The 16,198-nt window shown below is 52.6% G+C and overlaps 1 protein-coding gene across 4 annotated transcripts in view; it reads left to right on the top strand.

The window, feature by feature from the left end:
* The window catches only part of ABL1 (ABL proto-oncogene 1, non-receptor tyrosine kinase), a 317,567-nt gene that overhangs the window by 251,778 nt on the left and 49,591 nt on the right, over nucleotides 1-16,198 (top strand). For all 4 annotated transcript variants that reach the window (XM_085613961.1, XM_085613960.1, XM_085613963.1 and 1 more), the window contains 2 exons: nucleotides 280-364; nucleotides 9,471-9,648. In XM_085613961.1, coding sequence (XP_085470087.1) covers nucleotides 280-364; nucleotides 9,471-9,648 — 263 coding nt within the window. The remainder of the gene's footprint in view (nucleotides 1-279; nucleotides 365-9,470; nucleotides 9,649-16,198) is intronic.

Here is a 16,198-nt window from a genome sequence, read left to right as displayed (position 1 = left end):
ATAGAGTGTTGAGAGAGCGGCACTGGGGATTCTCACCACTCTGCTTATCTCTGCACCACTGCAGTTTACATGACAGGGTGACTCTGAAATGGGATGGGGTTGGTAAATGAAGCACATTGAAGCTGCTGGCACATTGGCGTCCTCAGCTTGGAAGAGCCAGGGCTGCAGGATTGTATACGGCTTCCTCATAGACCCGGGGCTAGGCAGTGTTGCTGCAGGCTACATGCCGATGTCTCTAGAGAGATCCTGGCCCTAACACTTCTGTTTTCCCCACTGCAGGAGGACACCATGGAGGTGGAGGAGTTCTTGAAAGAGGCCGCGGTGATGAAAGAAGTCAAGCACCCAAACTTGGTGCAGCTGCTCGGTAAGTGGGAAGACCCCAGACGTGGCACTGGGGACGCTGAGATACGGTGGTGGCGGCAAATGCGAGACACAGGCTGACCACCGAGGTGCGGTTATCGTGGTATGGGACGCAGCGGAGCAGTGTGATGGATGAACGAATGCGAGACAGGCTGACCACCGAGGTGCGGTTATCGTGTTATGGGACTCAGCGTAGCAGTGTGATTGATGAACGAATGTGAGACAGGCTGACCACCGAGGTGCGGTTATTGTGTTATGGGAGCACCAGAGCAGTGTGAGGGATGGAGTGCGAGACACAGGCTGACCACCGAGCTGCGGTTATCGTGTTATGTGATGCAGCGGAGCAGTGTGATGGATGAAGGAGTGCGAGACAGGCTGACCACCGAGGTGCGGTTATCGTGGTATGGGACGCAGCGGAGCAGTGTGATGGATGAACGAATGCGAGACAGGCTGACCACCGAGGTGCGGTTATCGTGTTATGGGACTCAGCGTAGCAGTGTGATTGATGAACGAATGTGAGACAGGCTGACCACCGAGGTGCGGTTATTGTGTTATGGGAGCACCAGAGCAGTGTGAGGGATGGAGTGCGAGACACAGGCTGACCACCGAGCTACGGTTATTGAGTTATGTGATGCAGCGGAGCAGTGTGATGGATGAAGGAGTGCGAGACAGGCTGACCACCGAGGTGCGGTTATCGTGGTATGGGACGCAGCGGAGCAGTGTGATGGATGAACGAATGCGAGACAGGCTGACCACCGAGGTGCGGTTATCGTGTTATGGGACGCAGCGTAGCAATGTGATGGATGAACGAATGCGAGACAGGCTGACCACCGAGGTGCGGTTATCGTGTTAGGGGAGCAACAGAGCAGTGTGATGGATGGAGTGCGAGACACAGGCTGACCACCGAGCTGTGGTTATCGTGTTATGTGATGCAGCGGAGCAGTGTGATGGATGAAGGAGTGCGAGACAGGCTGACCACGAGGTGCGTTTATCGTGTTATGAAACGCAGCACATATTAGTGTGATGGATAAAGGAATGAGTGGCACATGCTGACCACCGAGGTGCGGTTAGCGTGTTATGGGACGCAGCGGAGCATTGTGATGGATGAAGGAGTGCGAGACACAGGCTGACCACCAAGCTGCGGTTATCATTTTATGGGACGCAGCAGAGCAGTGTGATGGATGAAGGAGTGCGAGACACAGGCTGACCACCCAGCTGCGGTTATCATTTTATGGGACGCAGCGGAGCAGTGTGATGGATGAAGGAGTGCGAGACACAGGCTGACCACCGAGGTGCGGTTATCGTGTTATGGGACGCAGCAGAGCAGTGTGATGGATGAAGGAGTGCGAGAGACAGGCTGACCACCCAGCTGCCGTTATCGTGTGATGGGACACAGTGCAGCAGTGTGATGGATGGAGTGCGAGACACAGGCTGACCACTGAGGTGCGGTTATCGTGTTATGTGATGCAGCAGAGCAGTGTGATAGATGAAGGAATGCGAGACAGGCTGACCACCGAGGTGCGGTTATCGTGTTATGGGACGCAGCGGAGCAGTGTGATGGATGAAGGAGTGCGAGACACAGGCTGACCACCAAGGTGCGGTTATCGTGTTATGGGACGCAGCGGAGCAGTGTGATGGATGAAGGAGTGCGAGACACAGCCTGACCACACAGCTGCCGTTATCGTGTGATGGGACACAGTGCAGCAGTGTGATGGATGGAGTGCGAGACACAGGCTGACCACTGAGGTGCGGTTATCGTGTTATGTGATGCAGCAGAGCAGTGTGATGGATGAAGGAGTGCGAGACAGGCTGACCACCGAGGTGCGGTTATCGTGTTATGAGACGCAGCACATATTAGTGTGATGGATAAAGGAATGAGTGGCACATGCTGGCCACGGAGGTGCGGTTATCGTGTTATGGGACGCAGTGGAGCAGTGTGATGGATGGAGTGCGAGACACAGGCTGACCACCGAGCTGCGGTTATCCTGTTTTGGGACGCTGCGTAGCAGTGTGATGGATGAAGGAATGAGTGGCACATGCTGGCCTCCGAGCTGCGGTTATCATGTTATGGGACGCAGTGGAGCAGTGTGATGGATGGAGTGCGAGACACAGGCTGACCACCGAGGTGCGGTTATCGTGTTATGGGACGCAGCGTAGCAGTGTGACTGATGAAGGAATGCGAGACACAGGCTGACCACTGAGGTGCGGTTATTGTGTTTTGGGACAGCGGAGCAGTGAGATGGATGAAGGAATGCTAGACAGGCTGACCACCGAGGCGCGGTTATAGTGTTATGGGACACAGATTAGCACTGTGATTGATGAAGGAATGTGAGACACAGGCTGACCACCAAGGAGCGGTTATCATTTGATGGGACGCAGCGGAGCAGTGTGCTTGATGAAGGAGTGCGAGACACAGGCTGACCACCGAGCTGCGGTTATCGTGTTTTGGGACTCAGCGTAGCAGTGTGATGGATGAAGGAATGAGTGGCACATGCTGGCCATCAAGCTGCGGTTATTGTGTTATAGGACGCAGTGGAGCAGTGTGATGGATGAAGGAGTGGGAGACACAGGCTGACCACCGAGGTGCGGTTATCGTGTTTTGGGACGCAGTGGGGGTGTGTGATGGATGAAGGAATGCGGGACACATTCTGGCCACCAAGCTGCGGTTATCGTTTGATGGGAGGCAGTGGAGCATTGTGATGGATGAAGGCGTGCGAGACACAGGCTGACCACCGAGGTGCGGTTATCGTGTTATGGGACGCGGTGGAGCATTGTGATGGATGAAGGAGTGCGAGACACAGGCTGACCACCGAGCTGCGGTTATCGTGTTATGGGACGCAGCACATATCAGTGTGTAGAATGAAGAAGTGTGAGAGATAGACCTGTGGTTTTGCAGCGTGAATCTTTCTGGATTCACTATGCTGTGCATTATTCCGCGATCTTGTGGTTGGGTCCGGATTCGTAGTCTTTTCTTTGTTTTTTTTTTTTTTTTTTTTTTTTTTTGTAGCCCAGGTGGGCGTCGACGTCCACCATTTGGTGCACCTCCCGTGACGTCGTCGTGCTTCCTGCGGAAGTCCCACCTTTGGGGCGCCATCTTCAGATTCTTTTTTCCGCCGTTGGGTCTGGATCGTCATCGGGAAGCTCCAGAAGTTCACTCGGAGGAAGAAGAAAGAAAAGCGAGTTTCATCGATAGAATCAAGAGAAGACATCAGGAAAGAACAGATTTCGACAGGAACGTGAAGAAAGAAGACCAGCGAGCCTTTTTCTTCGACAACCTTGGAGAATGCACGCTCAGAGACCCTGAGCGAAATGGACAAGACGCCATTCAAGTTCTGCCCAAACTGCCACCACAAGTTCGCGCAGAAAGACCTGCATCCGGTCTGCAACCTCTGCCTACCGGTGGATCATCAGAGTATCGACTGCAACGCCTGCTCAGTCTTCGCGCCGAAGACACTCAGGGTGAGAGAGAGGCAGAGGAGAGCCAACGCCAACATGGAGGGCCAAGGAAAACCCCCGACACTCTACGCGCTGGGCCTCGACACGGACGACGAGGACAACGTCGCCGAGGCAGCCGAAAACTTCACGGTCGTAGAGACCGACAAGAAGAAAGAAGACGAGGTAAGAGAATCGTCGAGCGCAAATCAAAAAACACCTCGAAAACACGAGGGTGACTCGAGAAAAACTGAGTCAAGGTCCACGAAGGGAGCCCCGGCGCCGAAAACTTTGACGTCCAAAGGGGGAACTTCGGACAAAAGGCCCAGCGGACCCTTACAAAAGGACTCCCTGGCGCAGAAAGACGCCGAAAGGCAAGGGTCGTCGAAATCATCCCATGAAACGGGCCGATCGACGCAGAAAGAACGTTCGACGTCGACGCAAGTTTCATCGAAAAGGCCCGCGGTCGACGCCGAAAGCATCTCCGAAATGGAGAAAAAGAAGAGGCGGCTCGAGGCCGAAATGGAGAACATCCTTCAAAGGAAGAAGGAGTTCGACGCCAGGATGAAGGAATTCAAGATTCCAACGGTTTCATCGGCGGACGTCGTCGAAGTCGAGGAGGAGTTCGACGCCGAAGGGCTGACAAGGGACCTCGAAGAGGAAGAGGAGCCCTATTATGAGGAAGAAGCCGAGGAAGAAGACCAACAATCGTTCTTCGAATCGGCGACATCTACCGGCAACGACGTCGAATGGCAAGATCTCGACACCGAAAACCCGGAGGAGGCCGTGGACACGTACCCCTCGAGGCCTTCGCCACCAGACGACATCGGGGTGTACAATATGGTGGTGAAGAGCGCAGCAATGGCCTTCGGCGTCAAGCTCGACGAGGAGAGGCCGAAAGCAGATTTTCTCGTCGAAACACTGCTCCCCATCCAGACTAGGAGCCAGTTCCTCCCCATGCTACAAAGCGTGATGAACCAGGGGAGAGAAGCCTTCAAGGAGCCTGCCACCTGTCGGTCGATCACGCCCAGGACAGAGAAAAAGTATAAACACTCCTCCCTGGACCCACCTTACATCAAGGGTAGCGTCACCGCAGACTCCATCATTGCCTCCACGGCCAGGAGAAGGGCCAACGTGCCAGCAACCTCGGGCCCACCTCCAGATAAAGAGAGCAGGAGAATCGACCTCACAGGCAGAAAGGTCGAGAGGAACGCCGCAATGCACTGGCGCATGGCGAATTCAAATGCACTCCTAAATAGACACCAGTACCAACACTGGGATGAAATGGGGGAGCTAGTAAAGCACCTCCCCGAAGAATACCGCCAGAGAGCCTCTCACCTGGTAGATGAAGGCAAGAACATCGCCAACTCCTGTATAAAGACGGCGTTGGATGGGGCAGAGACTTCAGCAAGACTCATGGCCATAGGGGTCACAGAAAGGAGGCATGCATGGCTAAGAATCTCGGGATTCAAACCGGAAGTGCAGAACAACATCCTGGGCACTCCCTTCAACGGAGAGACACTGTTCGGAGCAACGGTGGACGAGAAGCTCACCCAGCTCAAGAAGGAGAACGAGACAGCGAGGTCCATGGGGGCCCTGCAGCTGAGGGGAATGAGACGAGGAAATCCCTCGAGGAGACCCTACGGTAGGGGTGGAAGCCAACAGGGGACGTCGCACCAGGCGTTCCAACAAGGTCAGCAGGGCGAAGGTCACGGACAAAGTCAGCAGAAGCAAAGCTGGCAATATCAACCTCGGGGCCAGTCCTTTCGAGGGAGAGGGAACGGACGTGGCCAAAGGAGGAGAGGGGGCGATCAGCCCTCCTCGAAGTGACTCAGCACGCAAGAAGACGCCCACCCTCGTCAGGCCCCCAAGGGTGAGGCGCAAAAAGGTAAAATCAGGGGGAAGAGAAGATCCAAGAGCCTACGAGCATACGTCACCGGTAGGCGGAAGGCTGAGGTTCTACCTTCAGGAGTGGCGGCGCATAACCACAGACAAGTGGATACGGAACATCGTGCAGCACGGATACTGCGTAGAGTTGGAGAAAAGACCTCCAAACAGAAAGCCGAAGGGAAGACAGAGATCGGCCCAAGAACTGGCAATACTCAGAGAAGAAACACGGAAACTCCTGCAAAAGGGAGCCATAGAGACAGTGCCGTTCAGGGAACGCAACAAAGGGGTCTACTCAAACTACTTCGTGGTTCCGAAGGTAGACGGAGACCTCAGACCCATACTGGACCTCCGGTACCTAAACAAGTTCGTCAAAACACAAAGGTTCAAAATGACTTCACTGCAGGAGGTACTGCCACAGATAAGAGAAGGGGACTTCATGGTCACCGTAGACCTCAAGGATGCCTACCTTCACATCCCAATAAACAGAAGGCACAAGGGCCTTCTAAGATTCAACATCGAACAGGAACACTACCAGTTCACAACCCTGGCCTTCGGATTAAAATCAGCGCCAAGGGTCTTTACAAAATGCCTGTCGGCGGTAGCGGCACACCTACGAAAGCAGGGCATACACGTATACCCCTACTTGGACGACTGGCTGGTCAAGGCAAACTCACGCGAGAAGTGCGAGAGGCACGCAAAACGCGTAACGGACACCCTCACAAATCTGGGATTTTCCATCCACTGGGGAAAATCATCGCTGGAACCGGAGCAGGTAAAGATTTTCCTGGGGGCACAGATCAACTCCCTCAACAGTACAGTAGTGCCCAGCGACAGGAGGACAGATGCCCTACTGAAGGAGACGCAGCTCTACCAGAAGGGGCGAGCTCTGACAGTGAGGGCGGTGAGCAAGATGATGGGGATGATGGCGTCCTGTATCCAGCTAGTGCCGAATGTACGCCTGCACATGAGACCATTCCAGGAATGGCTGCAACAGCAATGGTCACAAGCAAACGGAAGTTGGGAGGATCTAGTGGTTGTTACGCACGCAGTGCAGGAGGAGATAACTTGGTGGAACAGAGACAACATTACAACAGGGAGAAGCCTGACACCACCAAGCCCAACAGTGACCATTACCACGGACGCATCGCAGATGGGATGGGGAGCGCACATGGACAACCTCAGAGTGAGGGGTCTATGGGCTCCGGCAGACGCGGTCCGCCACATCAACTACCTCGAGTTGAAAACAATACTGCTAGCCCTGAAGGCATTCCAGAGACACCTGTGCGGGCAGAGGGTGTTGGTACAGACAGACAACACCACGGCGATGTTCTACATCAACAAACAAGGGGGGACACAGTCGTTTCCCCTCTCATCCCTAGCTCAGGAGATTTGGAGATGGGCCATACCTCTCAGGATAGATCTACTGGCAATTCACCTACCGGGGAAGGACAATGTGGAGGCAGACTGGCTGAGCAGGCAGACCTCAGCATCGCACGAGTGGGAGCTCAATGGCCAGGAAACGGAGAAACTCTTCCGGAGATGGGGGACTCCCACAATAGACCTTTTTGCAACACGCCACAATGCAAAATGCCAAAGCTTCGCGTCCAGGCAACCAGATCAGCAATCCAAGGGCAATGCCCTATGGATAAGCTGGTCGAGGACATTTGCCTACGCCTTTCCACCGATACCCCTGTTGCACAGAGTGCTCGACAAGTGCAGAACCAGCAACATGACTCTGATCCTGGTGGCCCCACAGTGGGCGAGGCAGACATGGTTCTCACAGATTCAAGAAATGGCGCAAGGCAATCCGTACAGGTTCGAGCGAAGAAAAGACCTGCTCTCAATGCAAAACGGGGAGGTCCTGCACCCAGAGCCAGAGACCCTCAACCTAGCAGCATGGCTCCTGAAGACATAGAGTTCGCACACCTAAGGTTACCTCAGAGCACTATGCGAGTGCTACGGGAGGCAAGGAAACCTACTACAAGAAAGTGCTACAGCGCAAAGTGGAAAAGATTCACGGTGTGGTGCAGGAAGAAAGGCCTGCACAACAGAATGACAAAAGACTCAACGGTGCTGAGGTACCTCACGCACCTTCTAAAGAGTAACCTCTGCTCGAGCTCCCTAAGGGTGCACCTAGCAGCGATCGTTGCCTACACCAGAGGTGAGAAGGGTGGAAGTTTCTTCAGCTCGCAGGTGGTGAAGAGATTCATGGAGGGAGCCAAAAGAATGGCACCCCCGAAAAGGTTGCCGCCGCCGGCATGGAATTTAAACGTGGTTCTGACGGAGCTCATGAAGGCGCCGTTTGAACCCATTCACAAGGCCAATCTACAAATGTTGACGATGAAGACTGCCTTTCTAGTGGCCATAACCTCACTACGCAGAGTGAGCGAGCTTCAAGCACTAACGCTACAGGAGCCCTACATTCAAATTCACAAGGACAGGGTAGTCCTGAGGACGGACCCACACTTCATGCCCAAGGTAGTGTCGGCGTTTCACATGAATCGGAGTATACAGATACCGAGTTTCTTCCAAAACCCGACTACAAATGCAGAAAAGGCCCTGCACACCCTCGATGCCAGAAGAGCGGTGATGCACTACATTGAAAGAACCAAAGAACTCAGGAAGTCGAAGCAGCTGTTTGTGTCCTTTGCTACTAGCTTCATGGGTAGACCAGTGACCAAGGGCACCATCGCTAGATGGATTGCCCTCACTATCCAATTCTGTCACAAACAGGCTGGACAGGAGCTAACGGAGGGGCCACAAGCTCACTCCACAAGGAAGAAGGGGGCCACAGTTGCCTTCCTGGCAAACACGCCCATCCAAGACATTTGTCTCGCAGCAACTTGGGCATCGGTGCACACGTTCACAAAGCACTACTGCGTGGACATTCAAATGAATAAGGAAGCACAGGTCGGACAGAAGGTGCTACAACACATTTTCAACGACCAGCGATCATCTTCCACCCAGCCACCACAAAAATAGGAAAACCGCTACAAAATCTATGCACAGCATAGTGAATCCAGAAAGATTCACGCTGCAAAACGAAAAGTTTCTTACCTGTCGGTGTAGTTTTGCAGCTTGAAGATCTTTCTGGATTCACTAGCGAACCCACCCACCTCCGCCAGGAAGATGAGGCTGGAGGAAGAGGGGGTGAAATGGATAGGATCAAAAAAGGTGGATACGTACAAAAATATGGACAAAAGGATTAATCAATCGCCTAGGGTTAAAAAAAAAAAAAAAAAAAAAAAAAAAAAAAAAAACAGGGAAAAAAGAACCCGAAGATGGCGCCCCAAAGGTGGGACTTCCGCAGGAAGCACGACGACGTCACGGGAGGTGCACCAAATGGTGGACGTCGACGCCCACCTGGGCTACAAAAAAAAAACAAAAAAAAAAACAACAAAGAAAAGACTACGAATCCGGACCCAACCACAAGATCGCGGAATAATGCACAGCATAGTGAATCCAGAAAGATCTTCAAGCTGCAAAACTACACCGACAGGTAAGAAACTTTTCGTTTTATGGTTTTCAGTACGCTGGCAGCGTTGTACAGCTCTGCAGGCCGCTTTAGGTTATCTCCTATGATCTGCTTAGTTGCTTACTGCACTGGCTTGTCAAACCTGAGATTTTGTTTCACGTTTTCTTTTTTCCTAAAAGCGGATATAGTGGCTCTGTGCAGGCCACTGGTAGTCCCTTGGTAGACAGTTTCTACTTTTTCCTAAACCTCTGTCCCTTGTTTAGGGAGTCCCCAGCCTGCACTGAGTCTGTATGTTGCTTCCTGTGTTGCCCAGGTGTGTGTACGCGGGAGCCTCCCTTCTACATCATCACAGAGTTCATGACCTTCGGTAATCTGCTGGACTACCTGCGGGAGTGCAACCGCCAGGAGGTGAACGCGGTGGTCTTGCTGTACATGGCCACACAGATCTCCTCCGCCATGGAGTACCTGGAGAAAAAGAACTTTATACACAGGTAAGATGTCCTCTGCGCTGACCAGTGTCTGGTTGCAGGTGGGACGGTGTCTTTGTGAGTGATGTGTTCGAGCAGGACCCCAGGGTGGTGCGCGGCAAATTGAGCAGTGGTGAATTTTGAGAGTGTGGCATGTTTGAGGCAGCTTCGGCCTGGTCTATAGGACAATCAGGCAGTGCCCAAAAGGCTGCTCTGACAGGTCAGTGTGTGGAGCAGTATATTGCCGGTCTCTGGCCTGTCTTCTGGTCTGGTGGGTCATATTTACTGTTGATTTATGTGATATTACCACAAACATTGCCTGTAGCAGGAACAAATGCATACACTCTCCCTAGACCTTGGCAAATACTTACGCAGTGTGTCTTTACAAGTTCAAAACTGCCCTGATTTGCAAATGTGACCACTTTATTAACTTTCTAATTCACTAATGGGGTCCTTTTATATTTTGGTGCCCAGGCCTCTTTTCTGTCCCAAACCAACCTGTGTATTGACCACAGGTACAGAGACCGGGGGGGGGGGGGGGGGGGAGGGGGAGGTCAGACAGTGGTGTGTCAGAGCTGGACCCTACAGACGACTGTATCGACCACAGGTACTGAAAACTGAGAAGGGAATGGGGGTCAGACAGCGGTGTGTCAGAGCTGGACCCTACGGGGAATGGTGTCGACCACAGGTACTGAGAGATGAGGAGGTGGTCAGACAGCGGTGTGTCAGAGCTGGACCCTCCGGGGTATGGTGTCGACCACAGATACTAGGACCTGAGGAGGTGGTCAGACAGCGGTATGTTTGAGCAGGACCCTACGGGGGATGGTGTCGACTCCAGGTACGGAGACCTGAGGAGGTGGTCAGACAGCGGTATGTCAGAGCTCGACCCTACAGGGGATGGTGTCGACCCCAGGTACTGAGACCTGAGGAGGTGGTCAGGCAGCGGTATGTCAGAGCTGGACCCTACGGGGGATGGTGTCGAGCACAGATACTAGGACCTGAGGAGGTGGTCAGACAGCGGTATGTTTGAGTTGGACCCTACGGGGGATGGTGTCGACCACAGGTACTGAGACCTGAGGCGGTGGTCAGACAGCGGTGTGTCAGAGCTGGACCCTATGGGGGATGGTGTCGACCACAGGTACTGAGAGATGAGAGGGGTTAGGCAGCTGTGTGTTTTAGCTGCACCCTACGGGGGATGGTGTCCACCACAGGTACTGAGACCTGAGGAGGTGGTCAGACAGCGGTATGTTTGAGCAGAACCCTATGGATAATGGTGTCGACCACAGAGGAGGTGACCAGACAGCGGAATGTTTGAGCAGAACCCTATGGATGAGGGTGTCGACCACAGGTGCTGAGATGTGAGGAGGGGTCAGACACCGGTATGTTTGAGCAGGACCCTACGGGGGATGGTGTTGACTCCAGGTACGGAGACCTGAGGAGGTGGTCAGGCAGCGGTATGTCAGAGCTCGACCCTACGAGGGATGGTGTCAACCACAGGTACTGAGACTTGAGGAGGTGTCCAGACAGCGATATGTTTGAGCTGGACCCCACGGATGATGGTGTCGACCACAGGTGCTGAGACCCTAGCAGGGGTCAGGCAGCAGTACGTTTGAGCAGGACTCTACGGGGTATGGTTTCGACCACAGATACTGAGACCTGAGGAGGTGGTCAGACAGCGGTGTGTCGGAGCTGGACCCTACGGGGGATGGTGTCGACCACAGGTACTGAGAGATGAGGGGTCAGGCAGCGGTGTGTTTCAGCTGGACCCTATGGGGGATGGTGTCCACCACAGGTACTGAGACCTGAGGAGGTGGTCAGACAGCGGTATGTTTGAGCTGGACCCTACGGATGATGGTGTCGACCACAGGTACTGAGACCTGAGGCGGTGGCCAGACAGCAGTATGTTTGAGCTGGACCCTACGGATGATAGTGTCGACCATAGGTGCTGAGATCTGAGGAGGTGGTCAGACAGTGGTGTTTCAGCTGGACCCTAAGGGGAATGGTGTCCACCACAGGTACTGAGACCTGAGGAGGTGGTCAGACAGCGGTATGTTTGAGCAGAACCCTGTGAATGATGGTGTCGACCACAAGTACTGAGACCTGAGGAGGTGGTCAGACAGCGGTAAGTTTCAGCTGGACCCTACGGATGATGGTGTCGACCATAGGTGCTGTGATCTGAGGAGGTGGTCAGACAGTGGTGTGTTTCAGCTGGACTCTAAGGGGGATGGTGTCGACCACAGGTGCTGAGACCCTAGGAGGGGTCAGGCAGTGAAATGTTTGAGTAGAACACCACGGATGATGGTGTCGAACCAAAGGTACTGAGACCTGAGGAGGTGGTCAGACAGCGGTGAGTCGGAGCTAGACCCTACAGATGACAGTATCGACCACAGATACTGAGGGATGAGAGGGGTCAGACACCGGTATGTTTGAGCAGGACCTACGGGCGATGGTATCGACCACAGGTGCTGAGACCTGAGGAGGTGGTCAGACAGCGGTATGTCAGAGCTGGACCCTACGGGGGATGGTGTCCACCAGTTACTGAGATCTGAGGAGGTGGTCACACAGCATTATGTTTGAGCAGGACCCTACGGGGATGGTGTCGACCACAGGTACTGAGACCTGAGGAGGTGGTCAGACAGTGGTATGTTTGCGCAGGACCCTACGGATGATGGTGTCGACCACAGGTACTGAGAGATGAGGTGTCCGGCAGCAGTGTGTTTGAGCTGGACTCTATGGATGATGGTATCAACCGCAGGTGCTAAGACCTGAGAAGGCCGTCAGACAGCGGTGTGTCAGAGCTGGAACCTACGGGGGATGGTGTCCACCACAGGTGCTGAGACCTGAGGAGGGGGGGGTCAGACACCGGTGTGTTTCAATAGGCTCAGGAATGAATTTCAGCAAGATTGGAGGCACTTCTGAGATGGTATGGTGATTGGTGCTGGCCATTGGAAGAACCTAGGGTACTGAGTATTGGTGGGCACCAAGAGTACATTCATCACAAGGGAAGGATACTGTAAGGGAGGGTGATTGATTTTGATGGCTATAGCAATATTTGGTATTTGAGCCAATACATGTGGACACGTGATGTGCTGCTCCCCCGGGTATGTAGGCGATGTAGCCGTGAGACTGTGATGTGTGAGAGGTGCGGTTGTACCTGGATTGTTTGAGGGATGCTGGTAGCACCAGTGTATTGTTCAGGTGCACTCGGATGTCCATGGTGGCTGGGGTGTGTACATAAATATGGAAAGGAGGGTTTACGCTGAAGTTTGCTGGAGAGGATGTAACAGTGGCCAGGAGACCGCATTTCAAAAGGACGCAAACGCAGAAGATTTGCAGGGTGGTTTCGGGGGTGGGGTAAGCTTGGTTGAGGTTTGTAGCATGCTGAACTGGAAGAGGTAATTGGAGAGAGTGGGATGGCCCTTGCTTAAAGGCAAGGGTATTGAACTGCTCTGCATCTGAGAGATGACCTGGCAACCGTATGAGGAAGTTGGTGTTTGAGGGAAGGTGAAAAGACAAGCACTTTTAACAAAGAGTGACACATTATTGCTCTGATTTCTGTAACTAGGAAATCATTTTAAAGTAGTGTTTTTTTTTTAATTATGCTGTGAATTAATGAACATATCAATGTTCAAAAGGAGGAAAGACCGGCCTGTGAGTCTTTCTCCACGCATGTCACAGTGCAGCAAACCTGAAAAACGTAACATTGCAGAGCCGCACTCAAAGGCAGGTCAGGCTGTGATGGAGTCAGTGGGTGAAGGATATCAGTTGTTACCACTCATGCATTTACCCCGCATGTAATACAATGTGATGCCCTTCCCAGACCTCATAGATCCATGTAATCTAAACCCCTCACCCTATCCTAATACCCTTAAAAACCTTTTACAACCTTAAGTCCTTACCTATGCCTACACCCTTGAAACCACTTACCATCTCCTACCCATCCATAAACCCTTGAAATCTTTACATCCCCATACCGTTACCCATCCCGAAACCCTTAAAATTCCTTAAGACATTATTTCCTCTTAATTTCCTTACTAAAATTAAATTAAAAGAAACACCTGCACGGTAATTTCTTGTTTTAAAGTGCCAGAAAATGGTATTCGGAGTGCTTACCTGCGTGATAATGCCCATGTTGCAAATGTAACACGTGATAATGACCATGTTATAAATGTAAAATTTGGTAAAGGTAACTTGTAGTAATGCCCGTCGTGGTAAATGTAATGCATGGTAATGACCAATGTTGTAAATGTAATGCATGGTAATGACCATGTTGTAAATGTAATGCATGGTAATGACCATGTTGTAAATGTAATGCGTGGTAATGACCACGTTGTAAATGTAATGCGTGGTAATGACCACGTTTGTAAATGTAATGCGTGGTAATGACCACGTTGTAAATGTAATGCGTGGTAATGACCACGTTGTGAATGTAATGCGTTGTAATGACCACGTTGTAAATATAATGCGTGGTGATGACCAAGTTGTAAACGTTTCACGTGGTAATAACCACGTTGTAAAGGTAACGTATGGTAATGCTCATGTTGTAAAGGTAATGTGTGGTAATGCCTGCGTTGTAAACGTAATGCATGGTAATGACCGTGTTGCAAAGACTATACACAGCAGCAATAAATCAATCACAAGTTTGTAAAGCGCAACTACGCACCCGAAGGGTTCTCACAGCACTAAGTGGTGGGGCACACAGCTTCTGGCTGTTCGCGGTGATTCATCCAAGAGCCAGGTCTTGAGGTCCTTCATCAACTTGGAGAGTATTGGTGTCTGTCGGCGGTGGAGAGGGAGGGTGTTCCAAGCATGGGTCGCAAGGAAGGAGAAGGAGCTTCCTCCTGTTCTGGCCTTTTTGATGCGTGGTACCGTCGCATCAGAGAGCTGGGCTGAGCAGAGGGATCTTCTGGGTGCGGGGAACGAGAGACGGTGGTTCATTTAGGCGGGTCCGGTGTTGTGGAGGGCTTTGTGGGCATGGGTGAGAAGCTTGAAGGTGATTCTCTTCTCGACGGGGAGCCAGTGTAGTGTTTGTAGGTATTGGCTGATGTTCCAGTAGTGCAGTAGGTTGAGGACTAGTCTAGCGGCGGCGTTCTGGATGTTCTGGAGTTTGGGTGAGGTTCTTGTTGATCCCAGCGTAGAGTGCGTTGTAGTCAAGTCTGCTGCTGATGAGGGCATGGGTGACAGTTTTCCTGTGTTCGAGGGGAATCCAGTTGAAGGTCTTTCGGAGGAGGCGGAGGGTGTAGTAGCAGGAAGAGGTGACAGCGTTGATCTGTCGGTCCATTTTGAGTTTGGAGTCCAGGATGATTCAGAGGTTGTGTGCGGGGTCCTTAGGGGAGGGAGGGATCCCAAGGGCGGGGGGCCACCAGGTGTTGTTTCAGGCATTGGGGTGTGGGCCCATGATGAGTTCTTCGGTTTTGTCCGAGTTGAGTTCTAGGCAGCTGTTCTTCATCCACCTGGTGACTGCTTCCATTCCCTTCTTGAAAAATGTGTTTGGAGATGTTGGGTTCGTTGGTTAGGCAGAGGATGAGTTGGGTGTCACGATGCGATGTTGAGTCCGTGTGATCTGATGATGGATGTGAGCTGGGCCATGCAGATGTTGAACAGGGTGGGGCTGATAGAGGAACCTTGGAGGACTCCGCAGGTGGTCGGTGTGGGTTTCGAGAGGAAAGGAGGGAGTCTGACCCACTGCGTTCTGCCGTAGAGGAATGAGCAGACCCAGTCCAGGGCCTTGTTACAGATTCCTGCGTTGTGGAGTCAGCGGGCTAGGGTGCGGGGAGACACTGTGTCGGAGGCAGCGGAGAGGTCCAGGAGGATGAGGGCCACAGTCTCTCCTCTGTCAAGGAGGGAGCGGATGTCGTCTGTTGCGGAATGAAGAGCGGTTTCGGTGCTGTGATTCTTCCTGAAGCCTGATTGGGAGGAGTCGAGAATGTTGTTTTCTTCTATGAAGGATGAGAGTTGACTGTTGACTGCTTTTTCAATGACTTTTGCCGGATACGAGAGTAAGGAGATCGGTCTGAAGTTCTTGAGGACGGTGGCTTTCGCCAAGGGTTTTTACAGAAAAGGGTTGATCTTGGTGTGTTTCCAGTCATCGGGGAAGGAGGCGATCTCATAGGAGTGGTTGATGATTCGACGAAGCTCGGGGCGATGTCAGCGGCTCTGTGGTAGATGTGGTGGGGGCAGGGGTTCTTGGGGGCCCGGAGTGGGTTGACTTCATAGTCTTCAGGGTGTCTTCCATGTTGAGGGCGGTCCAGCTGTCTAGTGTAGGCTGCTTGGTGTAGGGAACGATGGGTGTGGGTTCCGCGTATAGGTTGTTGCTGTCGAAGTTGTCATAGATGGTCTTTGTGATGGAAGTAGGCGCTGAGTCTGTCGCAGTGGACCTGGGAGAGTGTGATGTCGGTAGTCACTGTTGGGTTGGTCGAACTCTTTGATGATGCAGAAGAGTTCCTTGCTGTTGTCTGCGTGGGTGGATATTCAGTCCTGGAGTGCTTTCTTCATTGAGTGTCTGATGAGTTTGTGGTGGGTGGTGGTGGCTGCTTTGAAGTTGTTGAGGTCTGCTGTGATTTTGGAGTTCCTC

The sequence above is a fragment of the Triturus cristatus genome, chromosome 1_2, assembly GCF_964204655.1.
Source record: "Triturus cristatus chromosome 1_2, aTriCri1.1, whole genome shotgun sequence".
NCBI classification, from domain to species: domain Eukaryota; kingdom Metazoa; phylum Chordata; class Amphibia; order Caudata; family Salamandridae; genus Triturus; species Triturus cristatus.
The sequence above is the reverse complement of the archived record's forward strand: the minus strand, read 5'-3'. Positions and strand labels throughout refer to the sequence as shown.